This window comes from Balaenoptera musculus, chromosome 16, assembly GCF_009873245.2.
Source record: "Balaenoptera musculus isolate JJ_BM4_2016_0621 chromosome 16, mBalMus1.pri.v3, whole genome shotgun sequence".
NCBI classification, from domain to species: domain Eukaryota; kingdom Metazoa; phylum Chordata; class Mammalia; order Artiodactyla; family Balaenopteridae; genus Balaenoptera; species Balaenoptera musculus.
The window spans coordinates 61,703,094-61,725,877 of NC_045800.1; the positions used below are offsets into that span (position 1 = coordinate 61,703,094).

At 35.0% G+C, this 22,784-nt stretch overlaps 1 protein-coding gene across 1 annotated transcript in view; it reads right to left on the reverse strand.

Moving 5' to 3' along the window:
* MCU (mitochondrial calcium uniporter) overlaps window positions 1-22,784 on the reverse strand; it is a 222,609-nt gene that overhangs the window by 34,661 nt on the left and 165,164 nt on the right. The window contains exon 2 of the mRNA XM_036829096.1: window positions 17,378-17,444. Coding sequence (XP_036684991.1) covers window positions 17,378-17,444 — 67 coding nt within the window. The remainder of the gene's footprint in view (window positions 1-17,377; window positions 17,445-22,784) is intronic.

Genomic DNA, 22,784 nt, shown 5'->3' on the forward strand with positions numbered 1-22,784 from the left:
TTTACAATATACATCTTTAACTTATCACAGTTAACCTTCAAGTAATATCATACCACTTTAGGTATAGTGTAGAGAACCTTACAACAATATACTTCCATTCCCCCTGTATTGTTCTATATTTTATTTCTATATGTTATAAACCACACAATACAATTTTTACTTTGATAACTGATTATACTTTAAAGAAATTTTAAAATGAGAAAAATGTCTTTTATATTTATACACATATTTACCCTCTGGTGTTCCTCATTGTTTCTGGTATAGATCCACATTTCCATTTGGTATCATTTTCCTTTTGTCTCAAGAGCTTCCTTAAACATTTCTTGTTGTGCAGATATGTTGACAATAAATTCTCTCAGTTTTGGTAAAGTGAGAAAAAGTCTTTATTTCATCTTCAATTTTGAAAGACATTTTTGCTATGTAAAAAATTCTAGGTTGGCTTTTTTTTTTTTTTTCCTTTTAGTGCTCTAAAGAACTTGCCTTCTGGTTTGCACAGTATATGATAAATTTGTGTACATTCTTATCTTTGTTCCTTTGTATGTAATATGTCTTTTTTCCTCTGGCTGCTTTTAATATTTTCTCTTTATCATTGGTTTTCAGCAATCTGATTATAATGTTCCTTTCTATGGTTTTCTTTATGATTATTCTGTTTGGGAATTGTTAAATTTCTTAGCTCTGTGGGCTCATCGTTCTCATCAAATTTGGAAAAATTTTGGCCATTATTCAAATATTTTTTATGTCTCCCACCCCTCTCCTTATGGGATTCCAATTACACTTATATTAGACCATGTGGTACTATCACACAGGGCACTAAAACTCTTTTCATATTATTTTAGGAGTTTTCCCCTCTCAGATTCATTTTGGATAGTTTTAATTGCTATGTATGTCAATGTCACTGATCTTTTCCTCTGTAGTGTTTAATCTGCTATTAATTCCATTTATATTGGTTTTCATTTCAGATATATTTTTCACCTCTAGAAGTTCCCTTTGTTTATTTTTCTATTTTCTATTTTTCTTCATATTATGCTTATGTTTTCTTCTCTCTCTCTGAATATAAGGGTCACATTTATAATAACTATTTTAAAATCCTTGTCTGTTAATTCCATCATTTCTGTCATTTGTAGGTCTGGTTCTATTGACTGATTCTGGCCCCCCCACCCCCCACCCTGCAGCTTCTTCACATGCCTAGTAATTTTTGATGGGAGATTAGACATTGTGACTTTTACACTGCTGAATACCGGATCTTGTTCTATAGTTAAGTTACTTGCATATTAGCTTGATCCTCTCAGGTCTTTTAAGACAGATCTAGAGAATCCTTTATTCTAGGGCCAATTTGGCTCCACTTCCAAGTTATGGTTCTTCTGGGAGTCTCTGCTGAATGTTCATGTATTCAGTGATGTCTCTCCCCTCTAGCTGGTGGGAAGTCAAATGATTTCTGGCCCTGAGTGAGCACTAAGAGTTATTCATTTTACAGCTTCTGGTAATTGCTATTTCCTTGGAAGTTGTTATAGCCTGGCCTTGTGGTTTAGAATTTAACCAAAGCCTCAGGCTGCAAGCTGAAGCAATGTAAGGTTAATTTCATTTGCTTCTCTTTTCTCAGAGATCAAAGTCCTGTCTTGCCTACTGTCCAATGTTTAGAAACAGCATTTTCATGTATTCTCTCTGATGTTCTAGCTGTTGACAGCAGGACAGCAATTCCCACAGCAGTTAATCCTTTGTGGATAAATGATTTGAATTTTTACATAAAAACTAAAAAGAAGCAAAGTCAGAAATCTCTATTTATTCCTTCCAAAAGGAGAGTCTGAGTTTCCTAAGGAAAAAGAGGCCAAAAATAGTAATATAAACTTAATACATAGCATGTACCACCTAAAGTTTTCAATATCTAAAGTAACTTGAAATTTTTGTCATTTTCTTTCTCATTTTTAAAAGAATCCTTAGCAATCCATTGTTTCCATAAAGTCAGAGCCAGCAACATAAATATCCCTATTTGTTCTATAAGCAGTAATGATGATGGGGTCATAAAATTAGGTGATTAACTTGTCTACCTGGTGTTTTCTTCCCCCCAATCCAGTCTTCTTTCTATTGATATATGCAAAAATATTCACACACAGATTTCAAGAAGTAGACAGAGTTGGATTTAAATAAAAGATAGGAATCTGTGAATCTTAAACACATAAAGTATGGAAGATTTCACTAATACATCAGTTTCACAGGAAAGTGCTTAGGGGTTACTGTTTTTAAATAACTGAGACAAAGTCAACAGATAAAATTAAGGTCTTTATCACTCAGTTTAACTTTTTCCTTTAAAGATTATAAAGCCTTTAAAAGGAATTAAATATGAAAGCTTTGAGAAACTCTGCATGGATAGCACATTTCAGAACTGACAAACCTTTATTACAATACTGATTTTGAAATAAATCCCCAGGTCTCCTTCTTTCCCACACACTAGATTGTAATGCAAATGTTAGATTTCTTGTTTTGCAACCAAAGAATAACAATTACCATAGTTCCTCAAGTTTAACAATATACAAAATTGCTGTTGGTTGTAGTGAAGTCACAATGGGAATTTACAAGCTAATGACAGCTGTCAGCTACTATTCTCTAGAGATAAATACTCTTTTTAAGTGTAAATTGCATCAAGTAACTTTCTGGTTGGTTAAAAATAATCTTTTGCTTTGATTTCCATTTCAATAAATAAGAAATAATCTAAGTATGTTCTATAGCAGTGTGGTTCAAAGAAACCTAGAAATTATGGGGCATCCCATACAAATACTGAGAGACAGAATATGACAACTGATTTAGGAATAAAAATTAAAAGGCAAGGAATTTTCCAGAGTAAGAAGAGAAGTGCAAGGACAACAGACACATGGGGTTGAAGAAGTATTTAAAAAAAAAAAAAGGCTTTGGAACATTAGGTGTAGAAAAAGTCATATAATACAAATGCTTGTTATTTAGCCAACTGTTAAAAATTTATAGTAGGAAAATTAGTTGGTGTTCAAAATAATTAGTAAAATCTCCTCTAAAATATATCATTTTATGAACACTGTTACTGAACACAAGTTCGTGAGCCTGATGCACAGTGAAGCCAAACAAACCGAAACGTCAGAGTATGAAGCAGAGAAAGGTTTATTGCAGGGCCAATCAAGGAGAATGGGTGGCTTGTGCTCAAAAATCCCAAACTCCCCAATGGTTTTGGGGGAGAAGTTTTTGTTTTTTGTTTTTTTTTTTTAATTAATTAATTAATTAATTTATGGCTGTGTTGGGTTTTCGTTTCTGTGCGCGGACTTTCTCTAGTTGTGGCAAGCGGCGGCTACTCTTCATTGCGGTGCGCGGGCCTCTCTTTGTCCTGGCTTCTCTTGTTGCGGAGCACAGGCTCTAGACGCGCAGGCTCAGTAGTTGTGCCTCACGGGCTTAGTTGCTCCGCGGCATGTGGGATCTTCCCAGACCAGGGCTCAAACCCGTGTCCCCTGCATTGGCAGGCAGATTCTTAACCACTGCGCCACCAGGGAAGCCTGGGGGAGAAGTTTTTATAGGCAAAGTTTGGGGTGAGGGCTGCAGGGTTTGTGACTTTCTTCTGATTGGTTGGTGGTGAGGTAACAGGGCGGTGCCCCCGGAATCATGCGCCCAGCCTGAAGTTACCATCTTCCACCTGCGTGGGGGCCTTAGTTCCTGCAGAAGAACTCAAAGGTACTGTCATGTATATTCCTTGAGGAGGAACCAGGACCCTGCCCCAAGGCTGCACTATTGCTTCTTAACTGTTCCTCCCTTGTTTCTGCATTCCCTCCCCTCCCTGATTAGCAACAGTGTGAATCAGCCCTTTGGAACTCAGGGAAGGCTGAGGCTGAATGAAGCCCATTTTCTACAAACAAGAAACAGGGACACAGAAAGGACTTGTACCCAGGAGCCCCACAGGGTCCTGCTTGGTTTCAACATGACTGTATATCTCTTAAGGACTTATTATGAAAGGGAACTGGTACAATAAGGAAGCACATTTAGGGTGTTTTCTGCAGAGATACTTTGAACTGAACTTTATATTATATGATGGATGATTCCAGTGGTTTATGATCTTGCCATCATCTGTTTCTTTTCTTTCCCCTTTCTGTACTATTCTGCATCAAGAATGTGAAATACAACCATAGAATTTTAGTGTTGGAAGGGTCAGAGAAATCATACAGACTAATGCCCTTCTTCTACAGCTAAGAACAATAAAGTCCAGCAAGGTTAGATGAAGTTCCTAAGGTCCATCCATGTTGTCCCAAATGGCAAGACGTCCTCCTTTTTTATGGCTGAGTAATATGCTCTTGTACATATATACCACCTCTTGTTTATCCATTCATCTATCTATGGACACTTAGGTTGCATCAATATCTTGGATATTGTAAATAATGCTACAATGAACACAGGGAAAAATACCTGGAAGTAGAATTGCTTAATCATATAGTAGTTCTATTTTTAATTTTTTGAGGAACCTCCATACTGTTTTCCATAGTGGCTACACCAGTATATCAATACATTCCCACCAACAGTGCATGAGGGTTCCCTTTTCTTCACATCCTCCCCCAAACTTGTTATTTCTAGTCTTTTTGATAATAGCCATTCTGACAGGTGTGAGTGATATCTCATTGTAGTTTTGATTTGCATTTTCCTGATGATTAGCGATATTGAGCATATTTTCATGTGTCTGTTGGTCATCTGTTTGTCTTCTTTGGAAAAATGTCTCTTCAGGTCCTTTGCCCATTTTTTAATCAGGTTGTTTGTTTCTTTGATGTTGAGTTGTATGAGTTCTTTATATAATTTGGACATTAACCTCTTATCAGATATATCATTTGCAAATATCTTCTCCTATTCAATAGGGTGCCTTTTCATTTTGTTGATAGTTTCCTTTGCTGTGCAAAAGCTTTTTAGTTTGATGTGGCCCCATTTGTTTATTTTTGCTTTTGTTTACCTTGCCTGAGATGTATCCAAAAAATATTGCTAAGACCTATGTCAAAGAGTGTACTGCCTATGTTTTCTCCTAGGAGTTTTATGGTTTCAGGTCTTACATTTAAGTCTTTAACCCATTTTGAGTTTATTTTTGTATACGGTGTGAGAAAGTAGTCCATTTTGATTCTTTGGCATGTAGCTGTCCAGTTTTTCCAACATCATTTATTGAAGAGGCTGTCTTTTCCCCATTGTATATTCTTGCCTCCTTTGTTTTAGATTAATTGACCATGTAAGTGTGGGTTTATTTCTGCAATCTCGATTCTGGTCCATTGATCTATGTGTCTGTTTTTGTGCCAGTACCACACTATTTTGATGTGGTAGCTTTGTAGTATAGTCTGAAACCAGGGAATATGATACCTCCAGCTTTGTTCTTCTTTCTCAAGATTCTTTTGGCTATTCGGGGTCTTCTGTGTTTCCATACAAAGTTTGGGGTTATTTGTTCTAGTTCTGTGAAAAATGCCGTTGGTATTTTGATAGGGATTGCGCTGAATTTGTAGATTGCCTTGGGGAGTATGATCATTTTAACAAGATTAATTCTTCCAATACATGAGCATGGTATATCTTTCCATTTGTTCATGTCATCTTGGATTTCTTTCATCAATGTTTTACAGTTTTCTGAGTACAAGTATTTACCTCCTTGGTTAGATTTATTCCTAGGTATTTTATTGTTTTTGATGCAATTGTAAATGAGATTGTTTTCTTAATTTCTCTTCCTGATAGTTCATTGTTAGCTTATAGAAACATAACAGTTTTTTTTTTTTTTTTTTTTGGCTGCACCACGTGCCGTCCAGGATCTTAGTTCCCCAACCAGGGATCGAACCCGTGCCCCCTGCAGTGGAAGTGCAGAGTCCTAACCACTGGAGCACCAGAGAATTCCTGCAACAGATTTCTATATATTAATTTTGTATGCTGAAATTTAACTGAATTCATTTATTAGTTCTAATAGCTTTCTGGAGGCATGTTTTAGTTTCTGATATAAATTAGGCTAACTTTTTTTTTTCTTTTAGAGCTGTTTCACATTTTACTCCTTATGCCATCTGAAATATACTTTTGTGAAATAAGAAATCAACTGTAACAGAACTATTGACTCTGCCCCTTCTCCTGATTTACAAAGCTAATTCTATCACATGTCAAATTTCCATATATGCAAGGTTTCTCTAATCTGATCCTACAATCTTTCCTGCACCAATACTTCACTGTTTTGAGTATTATGGTTTTAAAAATACATCTTAATATGTGGTTTAGGTAAACCTTTCCCTCCCCTTTCTACTCCAAATTTATCTTAAGTATTTGTATAGTTTTATTCTTTCACATGAATTTTTGAATAAGTTCATCAGTTCCTATTGAGGTTCATATTAACACTGTAGTGAGTTTATAAATTTGTGTGAGAGAAACTGACAATTGTTACAATGTTGTTCTTGTATTCATTAACATATTATAACTGCATTTATTTCTATCTTTTTTTAGGTCTTTCAATAAAGTTTATTCTTCTCAATAAATGCTGTACAGATTTTTAAATTAGTTTTCATTCATAGATACTTTCAAATAATTTATTTTTAATATTCACTTCTCTGTTCATAAATATAATTCCAAAAGTCCATATCATTAAATTATGATATATTAGACAAAACATAAGATTATCATTTTAAAAGAATAAATTAAATATTATTTAGGTGATAGTAAGGCCCTTCCTTATACATTAGGGCAAAAACATCCTCAGATTTACTTAGATATGTAAAATAATTTAAAATTTCTTTCAATTATTCATAGTATATTAAAAATGCTAAATCTGTCACATACTATCATTTGAAGAATACTCATTTTGAAAAGCAGGTAAATATTTATGTAAAAAATATCTTTTCATATCAGTATAAGAAAGCCCAATTATAGAATCATAACTTTAGTAGTTTGATAAATCCAGTCATTTGGGTCCTTCCAACTGGTAGTATAAATTAACTTAGTGAAATCAGCTATATATTTCATTGTGAACCTAAGGTGAATTAGTATTTGTACAACTGAACCTCTCTCTTTAGAACTATGTAAAAACATTTGTGTGAAGTTATTACGAGGCTTAAATGATAAAAGTTGTGAAAACACTTAAAGTTATAAATCTTTTAAAAATACATGGTATTATTGGTTTTATGTTAAATAGTAGTACAACCTATGTACCTTTCATTAAATCTGGTTCTTTTAAAATCTGTTTATGAAGATAATTAATCTCTCATAAATGTCAAAAGCATTTGTGCTAAGTAAAAGGTCATCCTCTTCCTTCCTTCCATTCATCTACTCATTCTACTGAGAATTAACTATTATATTTTGCTTTTGTAAAAATAAAATCCTGTCCTAATATAGTGCTCTAACATATTTTTCTTTTTACGAATAATGCTTTTGGGACTTCCCTGGTGGTGCAGTGGTTAAGAATCCGCCTGCCAACACAGGGGGCATGGGTTCGAGCCCTGGTCTGGGAAGATCCCACATGCCGTGGAGCAACTAAGCCCATGCACCACAACTACTGAGCCTGCGCTCTAGAGACCACGAGCCACAACTACTGAGCCTGAGTGCCACAACTACTGAAGCCCGCATGCCTAGAACCTGTGCTCCGCAGCAAGAGAAGCCACCACAACGAGAAGCCCACGCACCGCAACGAAGAATAGCCCCCTGCTCACTACAACTACAGAAAGCCTGCGTGCAGCAATGAAGACCCAATGCAGCCAAAATAAATAAATAAATAATATTTAAACAAACAAACAAAAAAGAATAATGCTTTTTATGGTGCTGCTTTGAAAGTAACTTCATTAAACCTTGACCCTTGGTCCACTTTAATTTCTGGGTGGTAAAAAGTGGAATATAATCCTGAAGTACAGAGAGTCAAGTGCAGTAGAAGAATGATGGATTTTGGAATCTCAGATTTGGTAGTACTGAATTTCTACCACAGGAGATACCTTGAATGCATGAGCCCATTACTGAATATAACTTTACCTCCATTTCCTTACCTATAATGCAGTCTAATACCTCAGAAGGCTGCTTAGGAGATTCAATGAGAATATGGAAAAACACTTGCCTTAATAGTTTTTCTTGCTTTTTCTAAAATCTACAGTCTTAAAACCCAAAGCCTAAAATCATATAAGTTTCCATGAGAAAATTTCCAATCATGCCTTTAAACCCCAAGAGAACAAAAATGACTTGTTCCACTGAGGGCAACAAGGAGAAAAAAAGCTTAAGTTATACAAACAAATTCCATGTGCCTAGGTATTTTTGGATAATAGACCTCCTTGAGAACCTGAAGAAGGTATGGATTCCCTTCTTAGACCTACTTCCTGAAAAAATTCAAAGTGATTTATACATAAAAATTTTAGATACCATCATTTTGTTGCATTGGAAAATGACTTCCTTCATATTACCTGCTATGGACTGAATTGTGATCTCCCAAAATCTGTATTTTGAAGCTTGAATTCCCCATGTGACTATCTGGAGATAGTGTCTTTAAGAGGTGATTAAGGTTAAAGGAGAAGATAAGGGTGGGGCTCTAATCTGATAGGACAATGGCTTTATATGAAGAGTAAGAGTTTTCCCCACCCCCCACCATGTGGGGACACAGTGAGAAGGTGGTCATCTGGAAGCTAGGAACAGTTCTTACCAGAACCTAACCATGCTGGAACCCTGATCTTGGACTTCTAGTCTCCAAAACTGTGAGAAAATAAAATTTTGTTGTTTAAGCCACCCAGTCTACAGTATTTTGTTATGAGCAGACTACTGCATTGCAGTATTTTAAAAATAAATGTTGGGGGCTTCCCTGGTGGCGCAGTGGTTGAGAATCCGCCTGCCAATGCAGGGGACACGGGTTCGAGCCCTGGTCTGGGAAGATCCCACGTTCCGCGGAGCAGCTGGGCCCGTGAGCCAAAACTGCTGAGCCTGTGCGTCTGGAGCCTGTGCTCCACAACAAGAGAGGCCGCGATAGTGAGAGGCCCGCGCACCGCGATGAAGAGTGGCCCCCACTTGCCGCAACTAGAGAAAGCCCTCGCACAGAAACGAAGACCCAACGCAGCCAAAAATAAATAAATAAACAAATACTTAAAAAAATAATGACTCCCTTCTTTAAAAAAAAAAAAAATAAATAAATGTTTACAAAAACTGAAGCATTTTACCTCATTTTAAATCAAAATTAACAGCCATTTTCTGTTGTTTCTTTTTTTTTAAGAAATAAAACAAAAATTTACAAATTAAAACAAAATAAACTTTAATTCTATATAAAAGAACATTTCAATTACAAAGCTGCTATTGTTTGGCTTGAATAAAGAAGTCACATAGTGGCCTGGTTTGGGAACATGATAACTTGGACATTATCTTTGATATCTAAAAAGGTTGTACCTTTCTGTTTTGATGAAAAGAAGTTGTAAAGACTCTGAGACTCTGGGAGAGGTATGTGGTAACAAACATAATCACAGCTCTCATAGTTCACTTCACCAGATGATGCTTGGCTAGGCATGTGCAAGGAACCTAAGATTTCTCTAAGACTCTTAGAATTGAATTCATATCACTCACTGTTTTGATGCAATATCAATAGTGAAACGATTGGAAATCCGAGTTCCAGTTTTAAGGTTTCTGAGTGGAGGTAATCTTCAAGAGCTCTAAGGTTTTTCTAATTCTTGTAGAGAAACTGACAAACCTCTCCATTCATGACTAGCCTAGAGAGAAACTTCCTACAGCAGCTGGAAAATTCACAAGGTTGTCTATTTCTACCTACTTCACAGCTACAGCTTGGTTGAAAGGGTTCATGATTTTTCTACCAAATCCATAATAATGACTGTAAGGTCTTGAATTGGAAGATTATGCTCATTCATAAAGGCCCAAATATCCCCAAGTAAATCAAGCCACAACTAAACACTTCCTTGTGATAAACTTTCTCTTCTCTTAAAAAGCAAACTCCTCTCCAAAGTTTAATCTAGCAAAGGAAAAGTTTCTATTTTGATTCTTTTTCTCATAAAATCTTGTTCTCATAATCGTGATTACTTCTGTGGTAGCAGGCAGGCCTTCTTTTAGGGCTGTTCAAAGTCTTCACTGCCAGTATGTGCCAATGAAAAAAACCAATGTATTATTGCAATGGGTAGAGCTCCTTTCTTCTCTGAGGCCGTATACGTATGCATGTCTCTAAGTTTGGAAGATGTGCCATCTGTTCGTAGAGTACCAAGATCTTCCTTAGAGTAAAAAAAAATTTTTTTTCCTGGTAGTTATTTTGGAAAAGAAATTTAACACTATTTCAAAGATGGTGATAGCCATTAATGTTAACAGCTTTTCTAATTTCCACAAGAAATCACATATTTGGGATTTTTCTTTGTATCAACATGCATATTAACAGACAAAAACTAGAAACTAACTCCTTAGAGCAATATCAGTAGTTTCATGAAGTCGCATGCATTCTGGACAAAAACTGGATAGTTTCCAATTCCCTCAAAACTTACTTCAAAATATTGAAACAAATGACAGCAATCCTAGAATGGATAACATCATCTGAAATTTGACATAAATTTACTTCTGCTCCACACTAAGCCAGTTTAAATACTGTCAGCACATAAAGCTTAAACGTCTTTCCATGTTCATGTGGCTGTTTTTCTTAGCAATGTGAAAGTCAATTTTATACAAGCCTTCAAAAAAAGACTTTTGTGATGGAACACGTTCAACCATATTTTGGTATTTTCAAAATATGAAACTTCTACTTACAAAAAAAAATTCAAACTGTAGGATATATTTTTAAAATGGAAAAATAAAATGGTGTTTCAGCTTTCCCAACTTCACATTTAGGTTGATGAGAACTCTGCCCACATTAAAACACTGTGGCTTTCTCTTCTATCATTTTTCATGATTTCATTACTTTCATTTCTTTTTTGTTGTCAAGTTTTTAAAAGTTGGAATGAAAGACAGTGGTGGGGTATGTTTATGTCCTCAATATAATGATGACAATAAATATAGAATCTCCAACTGTATATGAGCAGCTATTAATAATAAAACATGATTTTAAAAGTCCACCCTTTCCCACAAAATTATTTTAAAAGTAACAGGAAAAATTCTAGAATATAAAAAGAACCCTTACAAATCAATACTAAGAAGACAGTCCATTTTTTTAAATGGGCAAAAAGTTTGGGCACTTCATCAAAGAAAATATTTGAATGGTTAATGAGTATATTAACAGATGCCCAACATCTTGGTCATCAGTGAAATGCAAATTAAAACCACAATGAAATAATACTACAAATCCACTACAATGTCTATAATCAAGAAGACTGACCATACCAAGTGTTGGGGAGGATACGGGGAAACTGGAACACTTAAACACTGTTGGTAGGAATGCAAAGTGGGACAGCCACTTTGGAAAACAATTTTGCAGTTTCTTAAAAAGTTAAGCACATGATGAAAGAAACTGAAGACCACACAAACAGTTGGAAAGATATACCGTGTTCTTGGATTGGAAGAATCAATATTGTTAAAATGACCACACTACTCAAGGCAGTGTAAAGATTTAATGCAAATCCCTGTCCAAATTACCAATGGCATTTTTCACAGAACTGGAACAAAAAATTTTTAAGTTTGTATGGAAACACAAAAGACCCTGAATAGCCAAAACAATCTTGAGAAAGAAGAACGGAGCTGGAGGAATCATGCTCCCTGACTTCAGACCACACTACGAAGCTACAGTCATCAAAACAGTATGGTACTGGCACAAAAAACAGGACACATAGATCAATGGAACAGGACAGAAGGCCCAGAAATAAACCCACGCACTTACGGTCAATTAATCTATGACAAAGGAGGCAAGAATACAATGGAGAAAAGAAAGTCTCTTCAATAAGTGGTGCTGGGAAAACTGGGCAGCTACATGTAAAAGAATGAAATCAGAAGATTCTCTAACACACCATATACAAAAATAAACTAAAAATGGATTAAAGACCTAAATGTAAGACTGGATACTATCAAACTCCTAGAGGAAAACAGAAGCAGAACACTCTTTGACATAAATCATAGCAACTAATTTTTGGCTCTTGTCTCCTAGAATAATAGAAACAAAGCACAAATAAACAAATGGGACCTAATTAAACTTAAAAGGTTTAGCACAGCAAAGGAAACCATAAACAAAACAAAAGTGAAAAGATAACATACAGAATGGGAGAAAATATTTGCAAATGAACTGACCGGACAAGGGCTTACTTTCCAAAATATACAAACAGTTTGTACAGCTCAATACTAAAAAAAACCCAACCCAATAAAAAAAAATGGGCAGAAGACCTAAATAGAAATTTCTCCAAAGGAGACATACAAGAGGCACATGGAAAGATGTTCAACATCACTAATTATTAGAGAAATGCAAATCAAAACTACAATGAGGTACCACCTAAACACCAGTCAGAATGGCCATCATCAAAAAGTCTACAAATAATAAATGCTGGAAAGGGTGTGGAGAGAAAAGGGAACCCTCCTACACTGTTGGTGGGAATGTAAACTGATGTAGTCACTATGGAGAAAAGTATGGAGTTTTCCTTAAAAAACTAAAGATAGAGTTACCATATGATCCAGCAATCCCACTCCTGGGGCATATATATGGAAAAAGACAAAAACTCTAATTTGAAAAGATACATGCATCCCAATGTTCATAGCAGGCAAGACATGGAACCAATCTAAATGTTCATCGACAGATGAATGGATAAAGAAGTGGTATATATATACAATGGAAATAATGCCATTTGCAGCAATATGGATGGACCTAGAGATTATCATACTAAGTGAAGTCAGACAGAGAGACAAATATTATATGATATCACTCATATGTGGAATCTAAAAAAAAAAATACAAATGAACTTATTTACAAAACCAGAAATAGACTCACAGACATAGAGAACAAACTTATGGTTACCCAAAGGAAAAGGGGGGTAAGGTTAAATTGGGAATTTGGTATTAGAGATACACACTACTGTATATAAAATAGTTAAAAAACAAGGACCTATTGTATAGCACAGGGAACTATATTAAGTATCCTTGTAATAACATATAATGGGAAAAAAATCTGAAAAAGAATATATATATATGTATGTAAACTGAATCACTTTGTTGTATACCTGAAACATTATAAAATCAACCTGTACTTCAATTAAAAAATATTACGCACATACTTACCGTATGACCCAGTCATTCTACTCCTAAGTATCTACCCAAGAGATATGAAAACATATATCCATACAGGATATGTAAAAGTAGCTAGATGCAAAAGACTACATATTGAATGAGTCCATTATATGACATTTTTAGAAAAGGTTTAACTACAGAGAGGAAAGCAGACTAGTGTTTGCCTCAGGTTTAGGGTAGGAGCAGGGATTGGTTGCAAAACAGGAACAAGAGAACTTTAGGGGTGCAGGAAATAGTCTAAAGCTGATTGTTACTATGCTTGCATGATGATAGGTGAATTTTATGATATATAAAATATACATCAATAAAGTTTTTTAAAAAAGGATGGGACAAAAACCAAAGAAAAAACTGGGGCATATATCCAGTTCCCCAAACCATCCACAGACTTAACTTAGGTTAAGAATTTATATATATTATCTATATTTGGTTAGTTAAACAGATGATTGTTTATTATTAAACAGGAATTTCAATAACTGTTCCATGCTAACATTATTTGTCCTCAAACAATTTTTGTAAGGAAATCTTACATTTTTTGTTAACTACAAAAAAGACACAGCTTCTACCGCAATTCCCAATACAAGGCTAATTGAGTAACATTACATTTCTGGATAGAGAAATGAAGGCAAGCCAGAGAGACTATTTTTCTTGCTCTTACTCTAGCTTACCTACAGTGAAGGACGTGTCCTGGTTTAACATATTTAAAATTGTCAGGACAACTCTGGGTGTCCTCCTTTTACTCTCAAAAGTGTCCTGGGTTGAATGATAAATTATACAGTCAACCTGTCTCTAACAGAATTACTTTCATCATTAATCCTTAATTTCATTACCATGAAGGGGAGCCCCTGAAAGATTGAAAGACTGTAAATAGGCTATAAGCCATACAATCATAAAAATTTCAGTTAGTCATTTTACAATTGAGGATATGGGGCACAGAAAAATTAAAACAAGAAGCCCCAAACCGCATTTTTTTGATTAGGGGTCTTTAACACTACCACAGCACTTTTTATAGAATAAGAGTTTCTGGGAACTTCCCTGGTAGAGCAGCGGTTAAGACTCTGAGCTCCCAATGCAGGGGGCCTGGGTTTGATCCCTGGTCAGGGAACTAGATCCCACATGCATATCGCAACTAAGAGTTTGCTTGCCACAACTAAGGAGCCCGCAAGCCGCAACTAAGGAACACACGTGCCGCAACTAAAAGAGCCAGTGAGCTGCAACTAAGGAGCCCGCCGGCCTCACTAAGGAGCCCACGTACTGCAACTAAGGAGCGGTGAGCCACAACTAAGGTGCCCATGAGCCGCAACTGAGGAGCCCGCCGGCCGCAACTAAGAAGCACATGTGCTGCAACTAAAGGAGCTGGCAAGCTGCAACTAAGGAGCCCGCCTACCGCAACTAAGACCCAGTGCAACTAAAACCAAATAAATAAATAAATAAATATATATTAAAAAAGAAAAGAATAAGAGTTTCTGACGGGTAAGTACTATTTCTGTAGGGTAAGTACATTTTTCTCTTGGAGGTGGTAATTATTACCATCTCCGTTTCACACATGAGGAAGGAGGTTTAAGAAGTTCATTACTTTGCCTAAGGTTAAAAGGTGGTTGAGTGGTGGAACTGGGATGCAAACCTTGATTCCAAAGCTTGAGACTTAACCTCTAAGCATAATGCCTCTCATGAAGGGGAACACGGGCATGGGTACAGGGATGTGCATGTGCACCTGTGTGTAGTGTAGCCAAAGCAGTTCTTCTGAGGTTCAGTTCTTTTGAGCAGTTCAGTTGAGGTTCATGAGACTAGGGATTCCATGAGCTGGTTTGAGAGCCTGTATCATTAAGAAATTATATATAACATTTCCTATGTGTATATAACATTTTTTTTTCTAGAGAGAGAATCTAGAGCTTTCACCAGATCCTCAAAAGTATTTATGACACAAGAAAAATTAAGAACCTTTAGATTGCTTTGGTAGGTGAGGTTAAACTTTTAAGATAACCTATATATTTTACATCGGCTATCATAGTCATAACTAGAAGATTTTGTCAAACAACAAAACTAACAAGCAATTATCGAGAGGCAGTATATATTAGGTATATATATTATATGCTAGGTATATAAATATCACGATTATATAATGTGGTATTTTAGATTTTATATTTAAAAAAAAAAAAAGGGTCAAGCCCTCACTTGCTATAGAATATGACCCAGTAGTCATAACAAGAAGAAATGAATGATGGTAGAGATGTTTACTCATGGTGGCTAAATTCTGTTGAAGTAGCTGTGTATTAAGCAGAGTTTTCATATATGCTATATCAGCCTAAGGTAAGATTAATTTAGAAGTACAACATAAGAAAGGTATATGATTTGGGAGTAGTAAGGACACTGAGTTGCATTAAATCAAATCATTTTCTGCTTCTGTTTCTTGATAATTAATACGAGTTGATTTTCTTAGAAGGGCAATAGTATTGGTAGGAATTTTGGAGCATCTCTTTCTTTTTTTTTCTTTTTTAAAGTATGTATCCTTTACCTCTGTAAAAATATTGTCTTCAACCCCTCACACAACATAGAGGCAACATACTAGCATTTTTGTCCTGGGGTAACATTCAGCCAGATACCCCAGTACAACTGTACATTGTTACATTACTGAAAGACTTCCATACAGATTGTTATTAGGATAATAGTAACTGTATTACATGGTAAAATTCATAATAAAAATTTCAGTATGAATTCATTAGTTCAAATTATTTGCCACTGAATATCATAACAACTACTGGCACAAGTGTCCTGTTGTAGTGTGACTTAGTTGCCACTGAATATATATAACTTAATGAATATATATAAATACTGACCCTGAATATTTAAGTTTTCGACAACATTATAAAAACAAGAAATTTTAAATGAATTGCTGCTAGTTCAGCAACAGCTGAGAGGGATTCAGCACTATGAACAATATTTTTATATTGGAGAAATTCTCTCTTTATTGAAACTATCCAATGATGTAATCCTGCAGTGGCAATGGAGGACAGTAATAAGACCTTGGAGTGGTGCTGGTATAGATGTGGACAGCCCCCATTTGGCTGTTTAATGGGCCAAGACAGTTCTAAGGGGCAAGAGTGATACCCACCTACTGCTTTTTAATTTATATACTAATATCACTTTATCACTCTCTATGTCTCTAAGAGATAGGAAAAAGAAAAGCCAGCTACCATTTTTCATTATTTCTGGCCTATTTTTCCTTTTAAACCTTTCCATACTACAAATGAGTAATCAAAAATGGATACTTCCTCCAAGTTTAGGGAATATGAGGCACACTTGTCTGTGTATTCCGATAACTAAACAGCTTTGGGATGGGTTCTGATAACACTGCAAATATCTATACTGATTAAATACAGGGGATCCTAGGAGTTTCAAATGGTTCATCTGAGGTTTCTTCAACTTCAGGTTTCCTTGTACATTTGCAGGATGCTCTTTCAATGGTTGCTATGCCTATGAATTAATGTTTATAAGGTTGAAGTTAGAGTTCTATCACACTAAACTTTACAAGAGAAAATATATTTAACAGTCAACTTTAAGCAAATAGTCTAAACTGTAATGTGTAATGCTGGGTAAAAGAAATGACAAGAAGAGTTGTAAACTTATCTCCTCCACTACTGTAAATAAAATCAAAGCTTAGATCCTCTTGCCAATTTGCATCATCATGGACTTTTCCAAAGGACTGTGGTCCCCAAGCATCTTTTTTCAATTTTTTCTCACAACAGAGAAGAGTATTACAGACCTGAGCGTAAGGGAAGAAAAGACAAGAAAGGACAGGAGGTTTCAGACTTTGAATTGCTTCTGTCTAGGCTCTGATGCCCTGAAGGAGCTGGAGTGTTTGATCATTATCCATAGTATGAAGACTCAATGGTTAGGAAATTCCAAAGGTGGTCCTTCTGCAATCTTCACATTAACTATGTTCCCAGTTTTAAAACATAAATGGAAGGAGTAGACAGTATTATTCCATGATCTATGAAAACTTAAGTCTATTAGTTTTTCTTCCTGATCTCTCTTCTAAATTTACTATATCCTCATTCAAATTTTATTTCTCTTCTTTAGTTCCTCCCAACACTTTCTCCCTCTAACTCCAAGCCCACCTCAAGTGAAAGAGTAGGGTTTATAAATCTATATGTCAGTTTGAGAATGGGAAACAGAGTTAAGAAAAAAAAGCATTGGACAAAAAAATGGATTTGCCAAAACTCACCATCAGAGGGCACAACAGTACTGCAATAAACAACTCCGCCAGGCCAAGAAGAGAGCCTCTGGTGCACCTAGAAAATACAAAAAGACACATCCATTGTCAGGACACAACAAATGTTATATGCATATGTGTATGTATATAATAAATAATAGCTTTTTAATTATTTAAATAGTATGTATTCTTTGAGAAAAATTTAAAATACAGATAAAAGTCTCTCAAACTCCTGTCATCCTAGGATGATAGTGATGAACATTTTGGTTTATTTCAAGATAAACCAGTATTTCACCATAATTGTAATTTGCATTTTTTGTACTAAGAGTGATAATCTATACATGTTTTAATCTAAGAGTTAGTTGTATTTGCTTTTCTATGCACTGAGTATTTACATCTTTTGCCATTTTTAAGTTTGGATCTTGGTCTTTGAATATTATTTTGTAGAAGTTCTTTAAATATTAAGAAAATTATCCCTTGGTCAACAAAATATGTTACAAAAATTTCCCTGTTTTTATTTTTACTTTGCTAATGGTGTTTTGTATGCACACAATTTTCAAGTTTTAAGAGTCAAACTTTTCAATCTTTTCTGTGTGGTTTAACGGTCCTGTATCATATATCAGCAGCTTTCCCTACTTTGAGAATACTATAAAACTCTTCCATGGCTTCTAGTTTGATTTTTCAAGTTTAAATCTTTGATTTATTAGGAATTAATTTTAGTCAGTTAAGAAGCAGCAATCCAACTAACCTCTAATGATAACACAGCTATCCCTTTATTTAATAATTCATTTTTCCCCCTTATTTGAAATGCTACCTTTATAATTTTCCAAATACCTATATGAATTTGGATCTTTTTCTGTCCAATGATCTATATGCTCATGTCATAGTAGCCACACTGTTTTAAATATCCTAGCTTTATATTTTTACATCTGGTAGGGTGGGGATAGTTTCCCTTATTACTTTCCTTTAAGAATTTTCCTGGCTATTTTTGCTTATTTGTACCTCCATATGATTTAGCAGTATTTCTAGTTACACACAGACACACACACACACACACAATCAGCTTCAAAAATAACACAGCATTGTGATTAAGAGCATAGAATCTATAATCACTCCTGAGTTCAGATTCTGATTCTGTAACTTACTCTAACTGCAACCTTTGCAGTTCATTAGCCTCTTTGTGCCTCAAGTTTCTTCACTGAAAAATGGACAAAATGTAATACTAGCACCTGCCACATAAAGTTGCTGTAAGGACTAAATGATGAATACACATAAAGCACTTAGAACAGTGCCTGGCATAGAATAAGTATTCAATAAATGTTAGTTTTTTTGTTTGTTGTTTGTTTTGAAGTTGAGATCTTATTAACTCAATGGATTAACATAAGGAAACTGACATCTATGTGATTTTTGAGTCTTCTTAATCAAGAACCTTGTAAGCCTTTCTATTTTAGTCTTTGTGTTCCTGAGAAGCATTTAAAGGTTTTCTTTATTCAGATCTTATATGTCCCCTTTAATCTAATGTAATTCTTTTTGTACTAAGTCTTGTCCAATACTAGGATCATGACCCCTGAATTTTTTCCTTTTAGTTTGCAAATGCCTGTTAATGCTCTGCCTGTCCTTTAATTTTGTTACTTTTCCTGAGTTTCTTTGTTTTAGGAATGACTCTATAGCTTTCTTTGTGATCTAATCTGGGATTCTTTTAATAGAAAAGTTTAGCCTGTTTATATTTATTAATATAACGTATATTTAATGTCCTTTCAGTCATCAAATTTTATGCTATAAAATTTTTTGTTTTTTGTTTTATTGCTGTCTTTTTCTTAAAAATAGTTTACCTAAATGGTCTATGTTTGCTTTGTTTAGTTAAACACGTACTTCTAATATTAATATGGAAAGTTTTTTTTTTTTTGGATTAGTAGTCATTTTAGAGTAAGATCTAAGTTCTTTGAACTGGCCTTTAAGGCCCAATACTTATCTGATACCCAATTATCTCTCTGACTTACCCTCATTACCACTCTCTCAATCATTCTGCTTTAGCTCCTAGGCTCTTTCTGGTTTTTTGTACATACCAGCTATACTCTTGTTCCAGAACCTTGCAATAGCTATTACCTCTACTTAGAATACCGTTTCTCCAGAAAACTATCAAGCTCCCTCACTTCCTTCAATCTTTGTTCACATTTCCACTTTTTGAGTGAGGTCTACTCTAGCCAACCCAATTAAAAATGGCAATTCCATCAGTTGGTACTCCTGATATATATATGTATATATATATATTTTCTCTTATGATGAGCATGATGAACTTATAGTTACGTGTCTTTTTCCCTCCCTTCTACTATCCAGTTTATTTTATTTATTTATTATGTAACTTTTCTTAGTGTTATCTATCTATCATCTATCTACCTATATACCTCCCCCAACCCCACACACTTCTTTATTGAATTTATTGATTTTAGATGACATATTTTGACAGCTTGTTAAAAACTGGGGTTTCTACCACTTTACATCATTTGTCCTGCACCCTTCACCTTTCATTAGAAAACTGTCAACATTGTCAAAATTTTAAACATCATACTCTGTAAAATCTAATCTTCACATTTGTTTTAATCTTAATTTTATAGATTGATGGACTCTAGGCTTACTAACAAACTTTAACTGTCATTTTTCCTTTCATTTCTTGATTGGCTGAACCTCATCTTATAGAGGTAGGACTCATGGAGCTAAATTCCCTATAGCTTGGCATGTTAAAAAATGTTTGTCTTTGCCTTTATATTGAATGATTATTTGGATTGGCACAAGATTCCTAAATTAATCTTTCCTTGAGGACTTCGTGGGTAAAGTGTTAGTGTTGATTGCTGCTTTGGAGAAGTCTGAGGCCAGCCACTTATTTTGGAGAACCAAGCTCTCTCCGCTTTGCTGGGGATCTGCAACCATATCATAGGCATCCTTTCTTGGGGTCTTCTCACACACTCCCTTTACTAGATCTGGCAGCCGTTCTTCAGTATTGTGCTTTGGGATTGCAGAGAGCTCTCTGGTTGTACTGAAGATGGAGCTTGTATTTCTGTTTCTTATTCTCCTTTCTATTTCAAAGTGATTCCAAGAGAAGGAAGAAACTGCTGCCTTTACTGGGCCATTATTTATTAAGTGGTAACTTTTTTCATATGGACTTTTTCAAACTTACATAGAAGTAGAGAACACAGTGTAATGAATTTCTTCCATTCACCCATCATCTGCTTCTATATTTACCAACATTTGGTCAAACCTGGTTCATCTATATGAACTAGGTCTTTTCCCACAGAGTATCTTAAAGGAAATTCCAAACATCATATTGCTTTACCTGAAAATATTTCAGTATACATCTACTAGGCCATTTTTAAAACAGGAAATCCTCTGTCTTCTATGATTTTACAGATTATCCTCAACATAATAAAAGATGTGTTTCTGGGGCAGAGAACTAAATAAACACATGGCTGTTTATGAATATTATTTGTTAGGAATGCTATAGAACATGGGTTGGCAGGCCAGCCACCAGTTTTTGTAAATGAAGTTTTATTAGAACACAAACAAATTCATTTATTTTACTTACTATCTAGAGCTCATTCATCTACTTTGACACTACAACAGCAGAAGTGAGTAGTTGTGTAGTTGCAGGAGAGTTGAGTAGCTGAAACAGAGACCATATGGCCCACAAAGCCCGAAATATTTACCATATGGCCCTTAAGAAAATGTTTGCTGATCTTGCTGTAGAACCCCTCTGTTTGTTTGAGATAATTCACTTTCCCACTTTCCCAAAGTCTTCCCAGTCACTTCTACAATGACATTGGCAATTACAAAATATTACTTAGTAAGTGCCCACAAACACACATATAGGTCCTTTTCTTTCTTTAACCCTTCTAATAGCCTATAGTCTAATAAGGTCAATGGGAACAAAAATGATTTTGCTCTTTGCCTTTTTTTCTTTGAAATATGGCAACAATAACAACAACAACAAAAGCAAACAAAAGACAAAAAATATAAGGAAAGGAATATAAGTGTTCAAGACCAAAGAGGCACTGGCATTCTAAATTGTATTCCATGACTCCTAGACTGAAATGTATTTGTTGTTTAAATTGTATGTTCTTAATAAATCACAAGAAAATAGGAAGAGTTTAATAAATACTTGACTGATGCTGAACGTTTTAAAAATATGTCAAGAAAATAAAAAAGAAAAACATTCAGGCAATGGCATGTATTATTCACATATTTAAATTTCATAGGCAGAGAACAAGATTAAGGTTAAGAAAGTAAATATTCATAATGAGCAGAAATCATCAGAGAAAGAGTAAACCTCTAGGCAATCAATGCCAACTGAACAAGGTGATTTGGTGCCTACTTGGTCCCTTGAAAAAGAAAATACAAGTTTATACTTTTGGTATGAGATAGTCCACATCTTTGATAGCAACTTGAGAACCTCTAGGAAAAACATGGCTTCGAGTGAAAGTAAAGGAAAGTATTAACAACTGCCCTGGTATTACAACCATTACCCTTAAATCTTAACCCCAGGAGAAGAAAAATGCTAGCATTATCAAGTTAAGAGTCTGAGTACAAAGCACTGTAACTTTATTTCCCAAGTCATAAGATTCAAGATAATTTTAAAAATCAAACTTTATTATTATAAAAAGACATTCCATGACCCCAGAGAAAATTATTAAATTCAAGTCAAAACTAACTTTAAAATCCTTTAGTTCTATCATAAATTATGCAATTTCCCCTACACGCACCATTCACTGTTCAGAAGAGCAAACTCAGCAATGTATTCCTGCCAGCAACTTGGGAAGACTGTCAAGTCTAAATAACCTGTCAATACCCTGCAAATATTCACAGCCAGATGGACATTAAACCAGAGGCGGGGAAATAGAAAAAATGGAGAAAAAAAGAAAGAGGAAAAAGGTATTTCCTTATTAACCCAGTTCCCTTTATTTACGAAAATTTGGGGACCTAATTTCATTAGGAAACAAATATCTGTTACCTATGTTAAACTGTATAAAAATATATTAATTATGTCAAAAAGCTTTAGATGGAATAATTATCTATACTTGCCCATGGTTAAAACCTTGTTATAAATAGCCTTACTATATCATGAGTTTAGATGTCAAATGATATTCCCGTTACATTTCCCGTAGTATAACAAGGAATGCTTATGAAATGGATCCTTTCAATACATGTTCCAAAAGTTTCTCTTCTTTAAGACCAGGGTACCCAGGTTTCAACAACTTCGCCAAACTTACCTTCAGAATCCAGTGCTTACAAGCATACTAGGATTAACAGTGTAAAACTATTTCAGGTGTTCTAAAGCAGGACACACCTATAACAGCTTCTACAATTTGGCATCAGTTTTATCCGTACCCTTGACGTAATAAAACTGTTGAAGCATTACATCAGCAAT